Source organism: Phaseolus vulgaris, chromosome 9, assembly GCF_051622355.1.
Source record: "Phaseolus vulgaris cultivar YP4 chromosome 9, ASM5162235v1, whole genome shotgun sequence".
Lineage (NCBI taxonomy): Eukaryota > Viridiplantae > Streptophyta > Magnoliopsida > Fabales > Fabaceae > Phaseolus > Phaseolus vulgaris.
This window is the reverse complement of record NC_143506.1, coordinates 13,126,547-13,147,890: the sequence shown is the minus strand read 5'-3', so window position 1 is coordinate 13,147,890 and position 21,344 is coordinate 13,126,547. Positions and strand designations below refer to the sequence as shown.

General features: G+C 32.6%; 1 protein-coding gene and 2 pseudogenes across 1 annotated transcript; 1 reads left to right on the top strand and 2 right to left on the bottom strand.

Moving 5' to 3' along the window:
* The first annotated feature begins 1,382 nt into the window (after positions 1-1,382).
* Positions 1,383-4,190, top strand: LOC150025173 (uncharacterized; annotated as a pseudogene).
* A 5,691-nt stretch (positions 4,191-9,881) lies between these two features.
* On the bottom strand, positions 9,882-11,842 carry LOC137822212 (uncharacterized; annotated as a pseudogene).
* Positions 11,843-15,134: 3,292 nt separating this feature from the next.
* Positions 15,135-20,278, bottom strand: LOC137821009 (phosphatidylinositol/phosphatidylcholine transfer protein SFH8). The gene is given in 15 exon segments (XM_068625396.2): positions 15,135-15,468; positions 15,558-15,632; positions 15,746-16,080; positions 17,442-17,498; positions 17,501-17,552; positions 17,653-17,769; positions 17,882-17,980; positions 18,155-18,254; positions 18,340-18,389; positions 18,480-18,581; positions 18,667-18,744; positions 18,858-19,124; positions 19,230-19,329; positions 19,511-19,805; positions 20,035-20,278. Coding segments are annotated over 15 exon segments (1,761 nt in total). The 5' UTR covers positions 20,051-20,278; the 3' UTR covers positions 15,135-15,450.
* Positions 20,279-21,344: the final 1,066 nt, after the last annotated feature.

The window sequence follows — 21,344 nt, the reverse complement described above, 5'->3', positions numbered from 1 at the left end:
GCATGATTGAGAGTCTTCCTTATCTTAAACTTTGGTTTCTTAGTTAGTTCGCATTGTTCTAATTAATTTCTTGGGCGCATGATTCAAGGGAGAGGAGGTAAGCATTCCCATGGAGTATACGCATGGAACAAAATGGCTATTGATTAAACTAGTAGACGCATGCTTTACTGGTGAGTTTCAGTTGAATCAGATCGGCGCATGTTCAATCTGGTTTAGCTCTGTTGGAGGATTGAAAAAAGATTAATCTTTAGAGAACCTATGAAGAATTCAATGGTGGAAGAACTTAGGATCAACCGCTTTTTATTTGCTATTTTAATCTTTTTTTTATATATTTTTTGCACAACTATCTCAAACCCCCCTTTTTATCTTTATTGTTATTGCTAACTTTTATTGCTTGCAGATAGATTTTAAACCCTGATCAACTGATTTTACTATTGGATTCGTTGGGAGACGACTTGGGGACATTTGTCCACAATTATACTATCATCTCTCTAGTGTTAGACAAGTCTACGCTAGAATCATATTAATTTGACAGCAAAACGACAGCTATCAAATTTGGCGTCGTTGCCGGGGAATTCAATTTGATTTTGGTTATCAGGTTTTTCTTTCTTATTTGCATAACTTTTTTTTTCCTAATTTTTTTTTTCTGCATATTTAACCTGTGTTTTGTTCCTTTTAGTTTTTATTTATTTATTATAGCAATAAAAAAAACGAAAAAAAATAAAAAAAAAAATCTAATATTTAGGATATCTCTTACCTTTATTTTATTTTGATTTGTTTTTATTTTCTTTCTATATATCTTTTATCTTTATTTTTTGTTTTGATTTGTTTTATTTTCTTTCTTTATATCTTTTATCTTTATTTTTTGTTTTTATTTTATTTTATCTCCTATATCTTTTATTTTTATTTTAGTTTATTTTATTTATCTCTTATATCTTTTATCTTTATTTTATTTTTTGTCATTCTTTATTTATTTTTGTTTCTGTTTCATTTTCATTATTGATCTTTTTATTTTCCATATTTATTCATTTTTACATTTTTTTTTCTTCTCATTTTTTTATGTGTAGCAATTGCATTAGTTTTTCTTAAGGATTTTGCATTTAGGGTAGACACTTGAGTTGCTACTCTTTGTTTTTTTTTAAATTGAAAGCAATTCAGGGAAGACTCTGGCTAGGAAAGACTTGGTATTTAAGTTTGTCCATTTGTGACTCACCTCTCTTTCCTGGGAGTTGACTTGGGTTGTTTCTCTAAAAAAAAAAAAGATTTTGCTCTGAGGAGTCTAATAGGATATTCAATTGAAATACATGTTTAGTACAACCTCGTCTTCTAGTTCATCACCAACTACTGCCGAAAGTCCTAATTTTGGAATTATGGACGAACGGACCCTCAGAGAACTTGCTGCTCCAGATGTTTCCTTCCAAACTATGTGTATCCAATACCCAGATATGCAATGTGAGCTTAAATCTGGTTTGATACACTTGTTGCCTAAATTTCATGGCCTTGCAGGTGAAGACCCTTATAAACATCTTAAGGAGTTTCATACAGTGTGCACCACCATGAGGCCAGCTGGGGTCACAGATGAGCACATTAAGCTTAAAGCATTCCCTTTTTCACTCCAAGATGCAGCTAAAGATTTGCTATATTATTTGCCGACAGGATCAGTGACTAATTGGGAAGGGTTGAAAAGAGTGTTCCTTGAAAAATTCTTTCCAGCATCTAGAGTCACATCAATAAGGAAGGACATATGCGGGATCAGGCAACAAGATAGAGAAAGTCTCTATGAATACTGGGAGAGATTCAAGAGGCTATGTACAAGTTGTCCATACCATCAGATTAACGAACAACTTCTAATACAATATTTTTACGAGGGTCTGATGGCTATTGATAGACAAATGATAGATGCTGCCAGTGGAGGAGCACTAGTTGACAAGACGCCAGCCGCTGCAAGACAACTGATTAAGATCATGGCTTCTAACAATCAACAATTCCACACACGTAGCAACTCTGCAGCACCTGTTCGTGGAGTTCATGAGATGACAACTAATTATGCGGCTGATCATGCTCAGATGAAGGCACAACTAGATGATCTCACATCCATGATGAAGCAGCTAACTATGCCTCAGATGGTTGCAAGGGTATGTGGAATTTGCACCGCTAACCATGCCACCGATGCTTGCCCCACTCTTCAAGAAGTTGAAGGAAGAAACAATGTTGAATGTCCTCAAGCTTATGCTGCAAACATCGTTAATAGTGGATGGAGGAATCATCCGAATCTTAGATGGGGTAACTCACAACAACAACAACCATCCCCACCACCAACTTTTGTATAAGAAAAAGGTGGATCTTCTCTAGAGGATGTAATAAAGCAAATGGCTGAAGTTAATACGCAATTCCAACAGAGAACAAGTGAAATAGTACAAAGAACAGATGAAAGAATACAAAGAACAGAGGTAAGCATTCATAACTTGGAAAATCAGATTGGTCAGTTAGCCACTCGTATGAATGAGATGAATTCCAAAGGGTCTGATAAGCTTCCCTCCCAGACGACCATCAATCCACATAATGTCAGTGCCATCACTCTGAGAAGTGGTACTCAGTTGCAAGCACCTATGCGAAAACCCACCAAAGTAGAAGACCAACTGAGATCGTCTAACACCTCCAACATTACTACTACTCCAGAAAATGATGATCAAAGAAGGATCAACACAAGGAATAAGGACATGGATGTTCCTCCTAGACCGTCTCATGAAGTTGATATACAAGGAGGAAATACTAGTCTCGACAGACCATCTATTCCTCTTCCTTTTCCACAAAGAGTTGTTCAGACGAGCAGAAAAATGGAAAACACTGACAAGGAGATTCTCGAGACATTCAGAAAGGTTGAGGTAAACATTCCTCTACTAGATGTTATTAAACAGATTCCTAGATATGCCAAAATTTTGAAGGATTTGTGCACACATAAAAGGCATCTTAAAGGGAATGAAAAGGTAAACATGGGAAGGAATGTTTCTGCTCTCATTGCAAAGCCTGTTGCGGCAATACCTGAAAAATGCAAAGACCCGGGCATTTTCACCATTCCTTGCATAATAGGCAGTAACCTATTTGAAAATGCGATGCTTGACTTGGGAGCATCTATAAATGTTATGCCTTTATCTGTGTTTAGTTCTTTGTCTCTTGGTCCTCTTAAACCCACAGGCGTAGTCATTCAACTCGCTAATAGGAGCACAGTCCAACCTGCAGGACTTATTGAAGACGTCCTTATTCAAGTAAATAAACTTGTTTTTCCTGCAGATTTCTACATTTTAGACATGGGTGGAGAAGATTCAAATTCTAGTGCAACAACCATCATCTTGGGCAGACCTTTCCTGAAGACAGCCCGTACCAAGATTGATGTTCACGCGGGTACATTGACTATGGAGTTTGGAGACAATCTAGTCCAGTTCAATATCCTAGATGTTGTGAAACACCCAGTTGAAGATCACTCTGTGTATCATCTTGACATTTTGAATGATATTGTGGATGATAATGTGTTGGATTTTCTAGGGGACTGTAATTTTTCTGATTCAATTGATTGGACAGACGCTGAGATAGATGAGTTTATATCGTCTGATGTTCTAGATTATTCTAACCCTAATGAATTGCAGGTTGTTGAAGTCTCTCTAGGCACTAGTCGCCCTCCTGTGCAGCCACCACCACCTCCTGACATACCTCTCACTTCATCACCAACCCCAAGACCATCTACCATAGCTAGACAGTTTAGTCGATCCTTTAACCACCATCACATCCAACCTAGACCATCTTCAGTACCACTTGAGCATAACCTTCAATGCTCCAACTCCATCAACACCAATCCATTAGCTCACCTTTTAGGACACCTTGCAACACCGCCACCCCTAGACGATCCCATATCAGAAAAATCCATTAGATTGTCTACATTATATAAGTCTATCTCTTCCATCTATTCATCACACACCACCACCCATTCATGGAACCATCTCTACCCCTACATTCGCCCCCCTAACCCGTGCCAGTCATACCCTAATGCACAGAGGTTCTTCACAGTAGATGTTCTTCATGTTTCACTGTCTACACCAAGATTTTGTATGCCTTGGAAAGATTTTCCAGCAATCATCATCTTTGTGCTACACTATACCAAGGCCCTTGGCTTATATTGTAGAGGAGATGGTTGAAGAGATTTGTTACAGTTGCCACTTCCCTCAAGCTGAATGAGGGAGTACTTCTTCTCTCACTTTTATTATACACATTTATTTGTTGATTTTGCATTGAGGACAATGTATGATTTAAGTGTGGGGGAGGAGAATCATAGTTTAGGATTTATCTTTTGTTGTTTTATTTTGTTTTTTAATTTATTTGTTTGAATTTATTTTTGCTTCTATTAAAATAAATAAGCTTTTTAGGATTGTCTAATGGCTGACATGTTTTATAATTCTTGAAAATCTTGGTTTCTTGATATTTGTTGTTTGGATTTTCTTACAAATTGATAAATAAGTTGGTTATGAGAAATTTTGGGTTGAATCTTTTGATAGAATGTCTCTAGTGAGTTTTGAGCCTTAATTGATATATCATTTAATACTCTTTTTAGTGTGTTTTCACTCATGTTTGCTTATACTCTAGAACTTAGCTTGATTCTTTGTTTTACAACTGTGATTAACGCGCATGAACTGATATGATAGAGGCATTCTTTGTGTAAATTAACCCACTAGCCATATTAGCCTACCTTTATGATAATCCATTTGTTAACCCCTTGATCCTATAGCCTTTTTCTTATTTTTAACCCTCATTACGAGCCTCAAAACAGAAAAACCATGTTTGTCCCTACCTTAGAAGATAAAGGAGCTTTGAAATTATTTGGTAATAGGTTTTTGAATAAGTGTGGGGTGTATCTCATTTTCATAATTTACCTCTTCAGTTTTAAAGAAAAAAAAAAGGTAGGAAAAAAAAAGGAATACAACAAGAAAAAAAGCAAAGCAAAATAAAGAAAATAAGAGTGGATCCTTTAATATATTGGATTGACTGTCTACTATATGAAAAAAAATTATATCTTAAAATAAAAAGAGGAGTTGAATTGTTATAATACTTACACTTATTTTTAGACCTATCCTCCATTGCTCCTTTGTTTTTCTATGGTTTTAAGCCTAATTTCCCCATTTTACCTACCTTTACCTTAGCCTCATTACATCCCTTATGAAGTCCTCTTGATCTTTGATTGCATGTTTTTTTCGATTGTTGTGAATATTAGAGTCTTGCTAAGCATATGGTAGTGTTTGTCTGCATGAGTGCTAAGTGTAAATACAAACCCTAAACACTTGAGAGTATGAGAGTATCCAGTGAAGTTTTGTCAATTTTGATTCAACCTTCGATTTCAATTACCTGCTTGTATATTAAAATATAAGAATTTCCATTCACATTTTTCTTGATTCCTTGATTTCTTGAAATTATATCATGTTTGTCATTATGCATTCTTAGAATTTGCTATTTGTTATTTGCATTATTTTTCTTTTCTTTTTAAACCTTAGAGTGTTTTGCCCGGGAGTGCAAAAGGATAAGTGTGGGGGTATTTGATGAGCATATATTTATTCACACTCATTAGCCTTATTCATAGATTATTGGACTATAATAATAAATAAATTCATTGTTTTAATTAATATTCTTATAATTGGGTTTATTTGGGCCTTAACTATTATTATTGTTAATTTTGTGTTTTTAGAGTAAATTATCCGGAGGAAGCATCTACCTTTGTGAATGGGCCAAATATGCAAAAGTCCAAGTTGCTTTTTGAACCAAAACAGAAAACAAATTCTGAGGAGAAGAAAGAGAAAATAAAATCTACAATATCTCAGAAACAGAATTGGAAGCAAATATTCTGCAAAATACAAGAATTCTGGAAAGATGGAAACTTGGAAACGGTTAACAAAATATAAACTACAATATTCTCTCAAGATCCTTGGAGCATAAAAGCCTATAAAAGGACACAAGCATCAAGGAGAAAGGGAGAGCTTCATAGGGTTTTCTTAGTTTATTTTCTTCTTAGTAATTCTTTTGTTTTGCCTCCGCATGGAAGGCTAAACCTTTTTGGTTGATTCTTTTGTAATTCCCCATTGAGTTCTGAGGTTTTGTTCAATAAAAGTTTCGATTTTTAATTCTCTATAGCAGTTGTTTTTATTGTCTAATCTTCTGGAAAACTGGTTTTTGTGAGAGGTTGTACTTGAACGCATGATTGAGAGTCTTCCTTATCTTAAACTTTGGTTTCTTAGTTAGTTCGCATTGTTCTAATTAATTTCTTGGGCGCATGATTCAAGGGAGAGGAGGTAAGCATTCCCATGGAGTATACGCATGGAACAAAATGGCTATTGATTAAACTAGTAGACGCATGCTTTACTGGTGAGTTTCAGTTGAATCAGATCGGCGCATGTTCAATCTGGTTTAGCTCTGTTGGAGGATTGAAAAAAGATTAATCTTTAGAGAACCTATGAAGAATTCAATGGTGGAAGAACTTAGGATCAACCGCTTTTTATTTGCTATCTTAATCTCTTTTTTTTATATTTTTTGCACAACTATGTCAAACCCCCTTTTTATCTTTATTGTTATTGCTAACTTTTATTGCTTGTAGATAGATTTTAAACCCTGATCAACTGATTTTACTATTGGATTCGTTGGGAGACGACTTGGGGACATTTGTCCACAATTATACTATCATCTCTCTAGTGTTAGACAAGTCTACGCTAGAATCATATTAATTTGACAGCAAAACGACAGCTATCAGTAACTAATTTAGATACCATTTTATAAACTAAAAATTATTAGTTACTAAAATGGTATCTATTATTAATAAAAATTATAATATAATTAGAAACTATATTTTTGATAGCTAATAATAAAAATAAATAAAAAATATAGAAACCATTTTTTAGTCTCTTGTTGAAATGTAATTGGAAACCATTTTTTTAGTCAATTTTAATCTATTTTAGAAACTAATTTTTGGTCTCTAAAAATAATAAAATTAAAAACTAAATTTCTAATTTCTAATCATCGTATAATTAGATACTTAAATTTTTAGTCACTATTATTTGAATTTAGACGTTAATTTTAGAGTAATTAAATTTTATAAAATTAATTATTAATTATTAATTTATAAAATATTTTAAATTGATATAAATAAGTTTACTAATTTATTAATTTTATTATAATATTAAAATAATTTATATCAATTTAAAAATTACATTTAAAATGGTATTTTAATATTTAATTTTATTTAAATATAAAATTAAATTAATAATAAATTAAAAATATTATTTAAATTAAAAATTAATAAATTAATTTAAATATGGATGCATATTTTTCAAAAACTTATTTAATTTTTTAAAATCTTAGCAAATAACGTCTAGGTTTTGAACTCTGTAAATTACATATAATTGCGTATAATTTGATAAGTATTATTCCTTAATATAACACTTTTGATTTATTTGCTATGGTGTTTCCAAATTTATGCAATTATAATTTATTTATATATTTATTATTGAATATAATAAAAAGTAATATTTTAACATCAAATTATTGAAAAAATCCTTTTTTTTAAGTTTTATCTTTGTACAAAAAATATTTAATAATTATTTAGTGCGTACTAATGTAAGTATGAATATTTTTATTATTGTATTAAAATGAAGATGAAACATAAATATATACAAGTGTATGGAGACTTTTTCTCTCCAAATTACAAGCTAATTACGTAAATATGCACTAATCATAGGAGTCTATCATTATTAAATTAATTGCATATAATTACATACAATTTTTTACAATAATTATGTACAATATCCTACAATAATTAGATTGGAATGAAGATGAAACAAATATTTTCATTATTGTTAGATTATGAAAAAAAATATTATAAAAAAAAATATAAAAAGATTTCTAAATTTATCAAATAAACTGGAGTATACAATACAATCTATCATATATCTCCGCATTTTATCCAATACAAATTTTGCACGCTTGACCTTCAATAAGAACTTCATCGCCTACCATAAATATTTATTTAAATTAAAAGTAGTAAACGTTAGTGCAAAAGACCAAGGAGATAATCTAAATGATGAAAATAATAAAAAGAACAAAAGGAAAAATTATAAAAAAATCCCAAAGGCAAACCAGGTTTCTGGTTGTACTCCTTAATTGCCTTTGTATTCGCAATAAGTTAAGAGGTCGAGGAGCTGCAAATTCCAAATTTACAATAGATAGATCCAAAATAATCAAATAAATAGATGTAAAATAAATAAAAAATAAATAAAAAAAGTGAAAAAGTGATAATCTATTTTAGATTTTGGGAAAGATAAAAATGTGTTCATGTTAAAAATAATTAGATACGTTTAGAAGTTGCCCAATTTTAATTCATTGTTCCTGTATTGTTTAATAACTAATTTCTTTTGCTTTTGTTATCCATTGGTATGTCTACGAAGTTATGAATACATCTGACACGTAGGTTATGTAGTAAAAGACAAATGATTAGAATTGTATGGTTAGAAGATTGATGAAGTATTTGATTGATTTTTTTTAATAAAATAACAGAAAAAAATTATTTCATATATTAAATATATTTTTTACTGATATATTAAAAATAAATATATATTATATATTAGTTTTAAAACATTAATTTTTTAATTTTTATAGTTATTTTTTTAATATTAACTATTTTTACTTTTGAATTTTACTCAATTTCTTAATCTTGGTAGCTTATTATGTGATAACTGAGACATTGGAAACACTATAAAAGTAAATAAGTGTTGATTTAAATAATTTTAGAATATGAAAATAAATTAAATTTTTTAAAATAAATTTAAAACATGGAAAATGAACGGATTATTTTAATATTATTGTACGTAATTAAAATTTTTAACTTTTTTTTCTGTTTTTCTCTTGTTTTTTTTTTCTATTTCTGTTTTCCTCTTCTTCTTCCTTTTTTTTCTATTCTTTTCTTTTTTTCTATTTTTTTTTTTTTCTTTCTGTTTCTGCTTTTTTTTTAAAAAAATAACAAAATAAAAAAAATGAACAGTGTCGTGAACAGTACCGTGAACAGTAATGAGGAAAAAAAAAATTCAGGATGCACAATTATATTATGACAACCTTTGCTCTGAATACCAACTTATATGAATCCAAATAGACATGACAATAAAATTGAGAATTTAGGGTTACGGAACGGAATAAATTCAAAACAGTAACAATAAAAACCTGGATAAAGGAAGGCGCCACAAACAAAGTTTGATAAGCCTAAGGATGATCGCCACAAGAATTAGTGGATTCTTGATAAGATCGCAAGATACAGGGAAAAACCCTAGCAGATAAACACTCTCTAAAATTATCAAAATATCCGTCCCCCTAATCTGAGTTCCAATAGTGTATAAATTACAAAGGTCTTTTCTTGTTTGTAAGAAAATAAGACAATACTACAATCCTTATATTTGAAGAATGATCATTGTCCCAGTGGTTAGGTTGATACTCTGTACTTGGTCCTGAGTTCAAATCCTAACTCCAAATAAAATAATATTCCAATCTTGTTGTGCGTGGCCCTTGGACTTGGATGTCCGCATCATTCCCTCCCTCTTGAGCAAGACCTTGGAGGATGTCCGCATCAAAGATTACTTTCTTTGTTCCTTTGTTAACCGTCACCTTTTCATAATCTACATGAATTCCTTTGGCACTTACCACAAAACACAAGGATGCAATTTGTTCAGTACAAGATGTGCATTTGTTAGCCCAAATAGCAACACACGCCAGTCATACAATCCATATTTTGTTGTAAAGACAATTTTCCATTCATTCCCATTCCTAATCCTAATTTGATGGCAACCACTTCTTAAGTCAATTTTTTAAAATATACAACCACCATACAATTCATCCATTAAATCATCGAACCTGGGAATATGATATTTATACTTAATGGTAATGTTATTGAGTGCTCTGCAATCTGTGCCCATCCTCCAATAACCATCATATTTAGGCACCAAAATTACTAGAACAACACATGGGCTCATGGTCTCTTGTACCCATCCTTTGCTCATCAATTCTTCAACTTGAGTTTGGATTTCCTGCAAAACAGAATCAACATTAGGAAGAAAATTAATTTGGTTAGAAAGGTCATCAACCAAAGTGTTGTTTGTGCAATAAGGTAAATAAAGAGGTTTGCTAGAAAGTAGCAACTTCTTCACTTCATTCACTTCATTCACTTTCAGTAATCCACTCATTTTTCTCTCATGTGTTTCTCTCTTTGTAAGTGTTTCACTCTTGCTCTGTTTAGGTGTTTCACTCATCTCTCTTTTCTCTTGGACTCTCTTTTCTCTCAATTTGATTTGATCCTCACACACCTCTCTAGGAGATAAGGGTTTGAGAATGATCTTCTTATTATTCTGCATGAAAGAGATTTTATTGGTGAAACCATCATGAATAGCCTTGGTGTCAAACTGCCACGACCTCCCTAACAAAATGTGAGTTGCCTCCATTGGAACCACATCACACAAGACATTGTCATTATATTGTCCTATGGATAGGTTCACCTCCACTTGCTTACTCACTGTCATCTCTCCATCTTCACTAAGCCATTGAAGCTTGTATGGCCTTGGGTGCGGTTTTGTCTCCAAATTCAATTTGGTAACTAGTCTTGAGCTAGCTACATTGGTGCAACTTCCTCCATCAACTATGAGTGAACATATTTTCCCTTGAATGGAACATCTAGTATGGAAAATATTTTCCCTTTGGGTTTGGTCCAAAGCTTGCATTCTGCTTCCCATAAGCCTTCGAATCATCAACAAATCACCCTCCAATGCATCCAACTCCACCTCTATATCCTCCTTCTCTTCTTCACTTGAAGGTTCACTGTTTATTTGTCCATTTGATAACATGTACATAGTTTTTTTTGTTGGACATTCCGCAGCATAATGTCCCCTTCCTAAGCATTTGAAACATTTTACATCACTTGTCTTCCTTTTAGGTGGTGAATTATTATATCTATTAACATGGCTGAACTTGAGGGAACTCCTTTATCCTTCATCACCTTATCTTTCCAGTTGGAATTATTATTATTGTTAGAACTCCTCCTCATGATTCCTTTCCTCTTAAGTTGTTGTTCTACTTGGTTAGCCTTGTGCAACAAGTCCTCAATGTCAATATACTCTTGCAGCTCCACAACATCCCTAATATCGTAGTTCAGTCCATTCAAAAACCTAGCCATGATTGCTTCATTTTCTTCATTCATTCCAGCTCTAATCATGGTTACCTCCATCTCTTTAAAATACTCTTCCACACTTTTATTTCCTTGAGTCATTCTCTGGAGTTTGAGTTGCAACTCCCTATTGTAGCTTGCTGGAATATATCTCTTCCTCATAATCCTTTTCATTTCTGTCCAAGATTCTACCATGGGTTCTTCATATCTAGTTCTGTCCCTTTGGTATTTATTCCACCAAGTTAAAGCATAAGCTGAAAATTCAGCTGCTGCCAACTTCATCTTCTGCTCCTCATTGTACTCATTGCAAGCAAACACATGCTCCACTTTAACTTCCCACTCCAAGTAAGCATCAGGATCACTTTTCCCATTGAATGTGGGAATATTTAATTTGATTCCATCAATTCTCAGAGTTCTTTGTTCTCCATCATTTTCTCTTCTCCTCCTCCTATCTCCTCCTCTAATTTCTGGATTTACTTGTTGTGCTTGCTCCATTTGATCCAACCTCTCATGGAGTCCATCACTTTGTTGTTTCATTATCCTTTCCAAGTGTTGTGTTAAGGCTTGCTTCTGTAGTTGAGACAATCCACTATCTGACGGTTCCCCTGCCATGCTCAAGTAAACAGATTACAAATAACAATAAGTTTGGGCCTCACACCACTTTCTCACGTGTTTACACTCAACACTCGTGTTTCACACAATAAGGCTTTTTTTTCTAATGATCACACTGCCTTTTACCAATCTTTCTCTACTTAAGGTTCTTACAAGAATCAAGCAATCAATGCAGAATCACTTTCAAAAGTAGCAATCAGAATCAATTAAAAATAATAGTAAAGAACAAAATAGTGAAGAACAATTTCACTATCAACAAACAAGCAAGACAATTAAAAAAACAGCAAGCAAAAACAATATATAGAGAAAATAAAATATGTAGACAGGACACTTTTAGAACTTTTAATAAACACCAAGTATGCACTGAATAAGGACTATTTTTTTTCTGTTTTCCTCTTGTTTTTTTTTTTCTATTTCTGTTTTCCTCTTCTTCTTCCTTTTTTTTTCTCTTCTTTTCTTTTTTTCTATTTCTTCTTTTTTTTTCTTTCTGTTTCTGCTTTTTTTTTTTAAAAAATAACAAAAAAAAATAAAAAAAAATGAACAGTGCCGTGAACAGCAGTACCGTGAACAGTGTCGTGAACAGTAATGAGGGGGAAAAAAATTCAGGATGCACAATTATATTATGACTCGAACCTTTGCTCTGAATACCAACTGATATGAATCCAAATAGACATGACAATAAAATTGGGAATTTAGGGTTACGGAACGGAATAAATTCAAAACAGTAACAATAAAAACCTGGATAAAGGAAGGCGCCACAAACAAAGTTTGATAAGCCTAAGGATGATCGCCACAAGAATTAGTGGATTCTTGATAAGATCGCAAGATACAGGGAAAAACCCTAGCAGATAAACACTCTCTAAAATTATCAAAATATCCGTCCCCCTAATCTGAGTTCCAATAGTGTATAAATTACAAAGGTCTTTTCTTGTTTGTAAGAAAATAAGACAATACTACAATCCTTATATTTGAAGAATGATCATTGTCCCAGTGGTTAGGTTGATACTCTGTACTTGGTCCTGAGTTCAAATCCTAACTCCAAATAAAATAATATTCCAATCTTGTTGTGTGTGACCCTTGGGCTTGGATGTCATTGGTAAGGAGTTGCTGGAAGCAAAGAGGATTGAAGATCTTGTGTATTAGGCTTAGCTAATTAATTTTTTACTGTTGCACATCTTGTGTTTTGTTTTTAGTGCAGTTGGCTTATTTTGTTCCTATTGTAGGTTGTTGGCCTTGAGAAAAGCAGAGAAAGAGGAAGAGAAAAGGGCTAGGGAGAAAATGAAGCAAAAGTTGGAAGAAGACAAGGTTTCAACATTTCCTAACTATTTTGTTCAATCTTGTTCTTTTATTGAGCTAGTTCTTATCTGACTTTTGAATCAGATCATAGGAACTGTCTTTAATAAGAGTATGCATGTGATTGCATAAGTGTCTTTAATCAGATCATAGGAACCATTTCCTAAATCCTAAATCTATGTTGCTTACGTCTATTTGATCTTGTTTTACTTGTGAATTAAATCCTGATCTTTTGTCATGTGGCTGTTGTTGGATACTGATAATACATTTTGGGATTTGAATTTATTTTCCCTCAAGATCGTTAACTTTGAAGACATAAAAGTCTAGGACATTAATTCAGGCTGTATATGTAAAGATAAGTCACCATTGTCCATACATGTTGTCAAAAATGAATAAAAATCGTACTTTAAGGATAAAAAGTTATTTAAATCTGATAGATTTATATTCTTTTGAATCATAAGTGTATATTTCTTTATAAAAACCTACTATGTTTTTTTTATCAGCAATAAATAAATAAAATTAAAGGGGATACTTTAGGGGTATCCCAACCCATATAAATCCAGAAGTAAACTTCCTATAATATTCACAAGCGAAACTCTCCTTTATGGTTGGAGCAGAACAACCTTAAAGTGAGAAAATCCTACCCAAAAAAATAAAAAAAATAAAAATAACCAACATCGACGACCACCGATTACACATATGGTGACCCCGCTTTACACCTAAAAACCTAATATGTGATTAAAAAAATGCTTCCTGGAGCTTTTGGCTTACTACTCTTTGGCCGAAGAGTGGAATGCTATTTATAGGGTGGTCTGAAATCCTGAATGCTTGGGTGTATAATCCACATTTGATGGGATTAACCGTGTTCTTTCACTTGGAGTATATTAATATCACAATTTAAGTTCATTTATTATCCTGTATGTATATATTATCATGTATGCTTAAATATAATATTTCTTTTATGCCTCCTACCCTTATTTCTGTATTTTAATTCCATATAATATAAACGTAAAAAAAAATTATTCAGTCATTTGAGGTAATAATAATGTAATGTACCCTTGATAAATTTTTCTCACGCAAGAAGAAATAAATCCTGAAGCTAAAAAGTCCTTAGATGTTTTCACGATCATGATTCCAATAATTTCGATGTAAATAATTTTAAATTGAAGTCTACTGATAATAGCACGACTTTTTCATTAATCAACAAACTAAAGTTTTGTAAGGGTATCACAATTTATGTAGTACACTTAAATCGTTATCACTTCCACAATTTTAATTAAAATATTAATCAAAGTTGTCCCAACATCACATGACTGAAATTGTTTCAATATCATACAATTTCATTTTTATTTAGAGCAAAGTATTTCTTGCTTAGCGTGATTTTAGTATCTATATTTGTAATAATTTTTTTATCTATTTTTGTAATAAATCACAAATGACCCCTCCCATTTAATTTTTCCAATTAACTCACTCTAATTGGTGTTGTACAATTATCAATCTTTCTGTCAAGCAAAATATTATGTTCGTTCTGTTTTTTTATTTTATTTTATTCTAACGTGATGTCATGAAAATTTACTTCCAAAATGGCATTCAGGTTTTGTACGTTGTTTGATTGTCGTATCTTTGAAAATTATTGAATTTTTACATGAAATTCTCATATATATTTAAAAGATATATATGTGAAATAGTTCGAAATTAATTGATGGTATACAATTACACACTAAATAGTGTATCAAAAACTCTTTAATGAATCTTAATGCTATTTATTTAACATCACCATAAGTTAGCTCAGTTCTGGTCTCGCTGAAGTACAACAAGTGCGAGTACCAATTATTTACGAGAAGCTTTACATATTTTATTCTAGTAGATTCATAATTTATTATCTGTATCTTTGCATTTCATTGAATTTAAATAGTTAATTTCATTAGATTGTTTTAAGAAAAAAAATCCTACAAAAAGGAAGTAGCAAAATCAAAAATGTAAACGCGAGAGATCAAAGTAGAATTAATTGTAGTTAGATAATGAAAATAATATAAATATGAAATGATTTGTATATAAGTGTGCTTGGGTGCAACATTATTATTTTGGAACACCCGAAGAAATAAAAAGTGTTCAAAGTCTCTAGTTCAGTTCTGCTGCATGTCATTGACATCACCATACTTGGAAACTGATATACTAACCAATATTTCACTGCAATTTTATGCATTATTGTCTGCAATTGATTCTCCTTGTATAGTGTATATATTTTTGGAGAGAGAGGAGTGTGATACTGAAACCACCCATCGAACAACTGGACCATTGCACAGTGTATTTCTTTACCAGCAAACCTTTCTCTGCATTTCAAACAGATAGAACACACTCATGCACCATGTCACGATAACTACAACTTTACCTAAAAAGGATGCAAACATCATCGACTTGCCTTGAATTTCTCTCTTTCATGACTGTCTATGTATGCCACAAGTTCTTCTTGTTTTATCAAAGCCTCGTATAAAGCCTGTTTATGAAGTTTAACACACTAGTTTATAAATATACACACAAAAATACTGAACATGATACCACACAAATACATCAAAAAATTAAAAAAGTGATTCAGAAATAGATATAAACCCTTTTTGTAGCTATCAACTCTGCTTCCAATGCATCCACACGATAAACTGCAGCATTGAGCAGCTCCTCTTTCTCACATGGCATCACATTAGGCTTTGACTGAAGCATGTCAACTTTCTCTTCAAGCTCCCCGAGGCGTTTTAAGGTAGATGAGGAAATGTTTGTCGTTGTGAATCCGGGAGCACGTAAAGGAGGACCAGATTCCTCCTTGGATGTTGAATCAACAGTTATGTTAAGTATACTTGAGGCAGAACCAGATTCTGAGTGTCGTATTCCCTTAGTCACACGAAAAGCTATTGAACGAGCAATAGTATAAAGGGCCAAAATGAAGCCAGCTGTAACACTCAAGTGATTCTTCATATTTCAGTACTCGATAGAAAAAAAAAATCACCAATCAAAACTAAGTTACATTATTTATCTTAGTTCAATATATAAATTCATCTGTATCGTATATTAAAATTTATTTCACATGCAAAAATTAAAGTAGTTTATCTTTCTTGGGATGGGTGCGGACTTTCATTAATTTGATTTTTCAAATTCATACCCAATTTAAGTAGACGAAATGTATTTGGATTTTTTTAAATTTATTTAAAATAGATTAAATCTATTTGAAAAATTTGGACTCAGCTCAACTAGGTCCAAGTTGGCTCGACTTGACCAGGGCCTGAGTGGACTTGGCTCGATCTAGGCCCGATGTCGACTCAATAGGCAAATTCAACATGGGCACGAGTCGACTAGGCTTGACCGAAGCTCGGATCGACTCAGTTCGACATGGGCTCGAACCGACTCAGCTCAACATGGGCCCAGATCGACTCAACTCGACTTTGGTTTGGACCAAGTCGACTCGACTGGACCTTGGCCGACTCAGCTTGACCTGGCCCAAGCCTGCTTGACTCTGCTCGACCTGGGCACGGGCCAACTCGTTTGTACTTGGGTTAAGGCAAACTGAGCTCAACTTGGGTACAGGCCGACTCGGCTCGACATAAGTCTGGATTGACTGGTCTCGATTTAGGCTCAAGTTGACTCAACTCATCTTGGACTCGATCCGGCCCGAGTCGATTCAATTGGACCTAAGCCCGGGTCGACTCGACTGGACCTTGTCTCGTGTCATCTTGGCTCAACTTGGGCCGAATCGATTCAAATTGACCTAGGCTTGGGTCGACTCGACTGGACCTTGGCTTGAACCGACTTAACTTAACCTGGATTCAACTTAGACTCGGGTTAACTTAAAATCCATTTTGGATAATCCAAAAATGTATATAATTTATATCTAATCCATATCCAATTAAATGGATTCAACTTCAAATCCAAAAGAATGGATTTGAATTTGAGATAAATCCATTTAAACAAACTTAAAAATAATATAAATTTGGATAATTATGAATTGGATTTGGAAATTTGAAATTTTTGTATTGGGATAGATAAGTAGTTAAGTACAAGTTCAATGAACGCAAAAATGTGAGAAAAAGAATATCAAGCACAACTTATTGAAAGGGATAGTTATTGAATTGGGATTGCAAGTTTTTCATTCCTTTAGATTTTTTCTGTATACCAACGTAGAAATTAATTATGACAGATATTTTTTAAAATGTCATTTGTTGGTTAAGTTCAGAAAAAAACAAATAAGTGTCTACATCCATTCTCAGCTAACAATAATAGCATGTCAAAACCAATAATTGTGCATGAACTAAATAACCTGTTGAGCAAAGTAGCTTTCTCGATGTTGCTTGTTTCTCAACAACAATGGCCTTGTCGGAACATACTCAACTAAACGTCCACCATGTCTAGCCTTACCAACCAATCTTGCCTGGATAAACGTGAAGTCACTTAAATTTAAATTTATTGAAACTTTTTTTTTCTTGCTAGCTCAAGATCAACTATAGTAACAATGTATCATGATCACTCACTTCTTCATAGACAGGAGTTAACAAAGGGCTAATACAGTTCCCACATGGTTTGGGAGAAGCAATGTCTTCAACTTCAGATCCTGATTCTCCTGTAGATGTATCACTACCACCTCTAATCTGTTTTCTCATTAGCCCAAAATCCAAAGAAAGACAAGACTTTGTTAATATAATATCTGAAAAATCCCAACTTACAATTTTTCAGGGTTCAAGATGGTAATGGAAAATTTACCATTGGATAAGATATCTTGTCACATTCAATCACTTTCCCCACGTCGTTAGAAACAGTTACTATTTGTTCAGAACATCCCATTTCACCACTAAGTACCATCTGCATGCCCAAAATTGTTCTAGTTGAATCACAGACACAGTAAGATGAAAAGTAGAATTAAAAATCTGAGAGAACTAATTAAAACTTACTGATTGAATCACAGACACAGTAAGATGAAAAGTAGAATTAAAAATCTGAGAGAACTAATTAAAACTTATTGACTACAGCAGTCACCTTTAAAGTGTTTGGGTCCTTCCATGGCCCTTTGTCTGACCTCATACAACCACCTTGATCTACACAAGTACACATACCACCAAGAAATTCTGGAAGCTCGCTGCAAAGCTTACAATTAGTCAGAATTCTCAAATGACAAGTTCACAGAGAAATCACTCCATTACCAGACTTGAATGTAGAGTTACCTCTCATCTATAATCTCAAGTAATTTACTCTGGAACTTGTTTCCGATAACCTGATGGAACATTCAAGTATCAATTAAACCTATACCTAAATTATCTCCGAGCCAAAAATATGGAAACAATAACTCAAAATTATCACGTACATGGATCTTTGAAGTGGTTTTGGGATCAAGAAATGTTTTAACCGTGTTCCAGAGCATCTTAAAACCAGGACCAGCATTGATGATGAACATTTGACAGAGTGTCTGCACAGTAGAGAATAGAACTTAGAAGCACTAAATGAATGAACAATATGAAAACTCAAACAAAATGAAGATAAAACCTACATACTTCAGGATAGTAATCACCATCAATCTTCTGCAGACGGGTGATCAGCTCCCGTGCAGACTTTGTTAGGTTTTTGAAGCCCTGGAAGCCAAAACACAGCATATTATTATAAACTCTAATCTTAACTTTTGATTAAGTTCAAGTTAAAACGTTGTCTAGAAAACATTCATACCATCTGGACACATACAACTTACCACGCCTTGAACATCCAAAATAGTTGTACTTGAGTCTATGTGTCTCTTAGCAGCTATAGAGCAAGCCGGAAACTTAACAGCAAATGTTTTCTCAAAACTCTGAACATGGTATCTCAAATACCTTTCCAAGGTAGTTACTTGCATAAGCTTATTGGGATCAACTTTCCCTAGCCTCTCAATATAAACAGGCCTTCCTTCCTTATCCACGCCATGATAGCCGTGTGGGTAGTATTTCAGAACCTCATTCAACTCCTTGAATTCAAAATCCTACAGAGCGGAAACCACAGTGTAGTATACATAAACCACAAATTCGAATAAATAAATCAATGTTCAGATTATGAAATCGAATACACATTGTTTCAAATGCCTCACCTCCATTATTGTATCTGTTCCATATTCTTTCCTCCATTGGATCATGTTGGCCCACATGTGCTTTGCTTTCTCAATATCAAACTTCCTTGCTTTCAAGAATCTGCAAGAAATGTGCTAAATTCATCTTTAAACAATACAACAAGGTAAACAAGTCATATCCATATGTGAATTTCCTGTGTCAGACGTTTATCAACAGAAAAATATGCAAAAAGATCATGCTTGAGCTATTAGGCCTGTATTGAAAAAAAACACAAACAAAAACTAGTAAGAGTGTTTGGGACCTCAATAGCATATGGTAGTCATCATTTCTTGGAGGTAGCAAGTTATCCAACACAAGCGCCTGTCGAAATGCATCCACTGCTTGGAGCTCTTTAACATCTCGAACATCCTCAATGGAGAGGGAATTGCTCCTGCTACCACCTTTTCTGCTTCTTTTCTTCTTAAAAGAATGTCTGAATTTGGTTGATGCATTTAGTGCTCTCTTTTTCAGACTGCCAATTCTTGTCCACCGGTCATCCTCTGAATTATTCTCGAAACTCAATTTCCTCTCTCTTCTTTCATCCAATCCTTCAAAGCCTAATCAAAATAACAATAAACTCAATTTCTCAAACAACTAATAATTTCTTGGCAAGTATCCAATCCATTGAAGCTTAATTCCATTCAATCACGCTCGGCTAGCTAATTCACACCTTAGAATCTAAAAGAAATGAAATCTTGATACAAATTCTTAACCAAGAAACATTGAAATAACTATGAGAAAGTACAATTCCAAACAATAAAGGAAAGGAGGGCTTTAGTTACTCACAGTTGTTGGTTGACATGTCAGCGAAGATGGAATGGTAGTGAAACAGAAATCAAAGGCACAAATAACTTTCAAAATTTATAACTTTTTGTTTTGGGTTGAATGACACGTGAGTTGGTTATTTTCTTTTCGGAGTGTTCTTTAATAATGAAGCGGACACACGGAGTGTCGGCGGGAGACAAAATTAATGGTACAGTAAATTTGGATACAACATTATATTCTCAGAAACAAAGAAAATCTAATGAACAAATTGATATATATATATATATATATATATATATGCTTCACCTCATTCACATATAAATTATCTCTATTATCACTTTTTTTTTTGCTTCAGATGTTATTTTCCTAACTTTGCCTTGGTGGGTCCACCATTCATGAGTTCATATGTTCAACTTGCCTCCAATTTACCTTCCTCTTTAACTTCTTCATATTTCTTTTTAATTCTTATTCTACCTTTATGAGCTGTTTCTATTATTTGCTAATCTTACCTCTTTTGACCTGTTTCTATTATTTCATATAACATAATTTAGTGTGCTTTGGATTATACAATGTCACAATTTGTTTTAAAAGTTCATTTTAAAATATATAAAATGGTAAATTCACTTCCAAATTATTGTCAAATATTTTTTTAATCTGGATGGATTTATTTTATAAACATTTATTCATAAAATAAATTATACTTCTATAAAAATTCTCATGAAATTGAAAATACCTTTATTATATGTTTTTCATCATACAGTATTTTTTATTAAGCATTACACAAACATCCTTTCATTTTATAAAATTTGTGTAATTAAATCCCGGTCCAATAATGAAAATGTCAAAGTTGTTGGATACTTAAACAGTAAATTTTAATATTACATTAAAATAATATGTTGTATTCTAAAAAACACCAGAATTATTTTTAATTTGTCATGATTAATTTTTTATTCAAAAAATTTAAATTATATTATTATCATCATTATTATTATAAATATGAAAATTTATAATTTATTTATTATATATTCTAGGTCTCTCAAATTATATTTTGAAGCAATTATCATTAAATATTTAATAGTTTCAATTTTTTACTACAGGAAGAGTTTTGACTTTGGTGGATTTGTGAAACAAAATTATATTTATAAAGGCTTAAAGAAATATAATAGATCATTTATAAATTCTAAAAGGTGTTTTTTTGTTTTTCAATCATGCTATTTAGCATAAATCTATTAGTAAAATATAATCTTCCCTTTCGAACTTTTTTTTATACAGAAAATCCCTTAATTTTAATTATTAGATTAAAACAACACTTCTCATTCTATATTCAATCC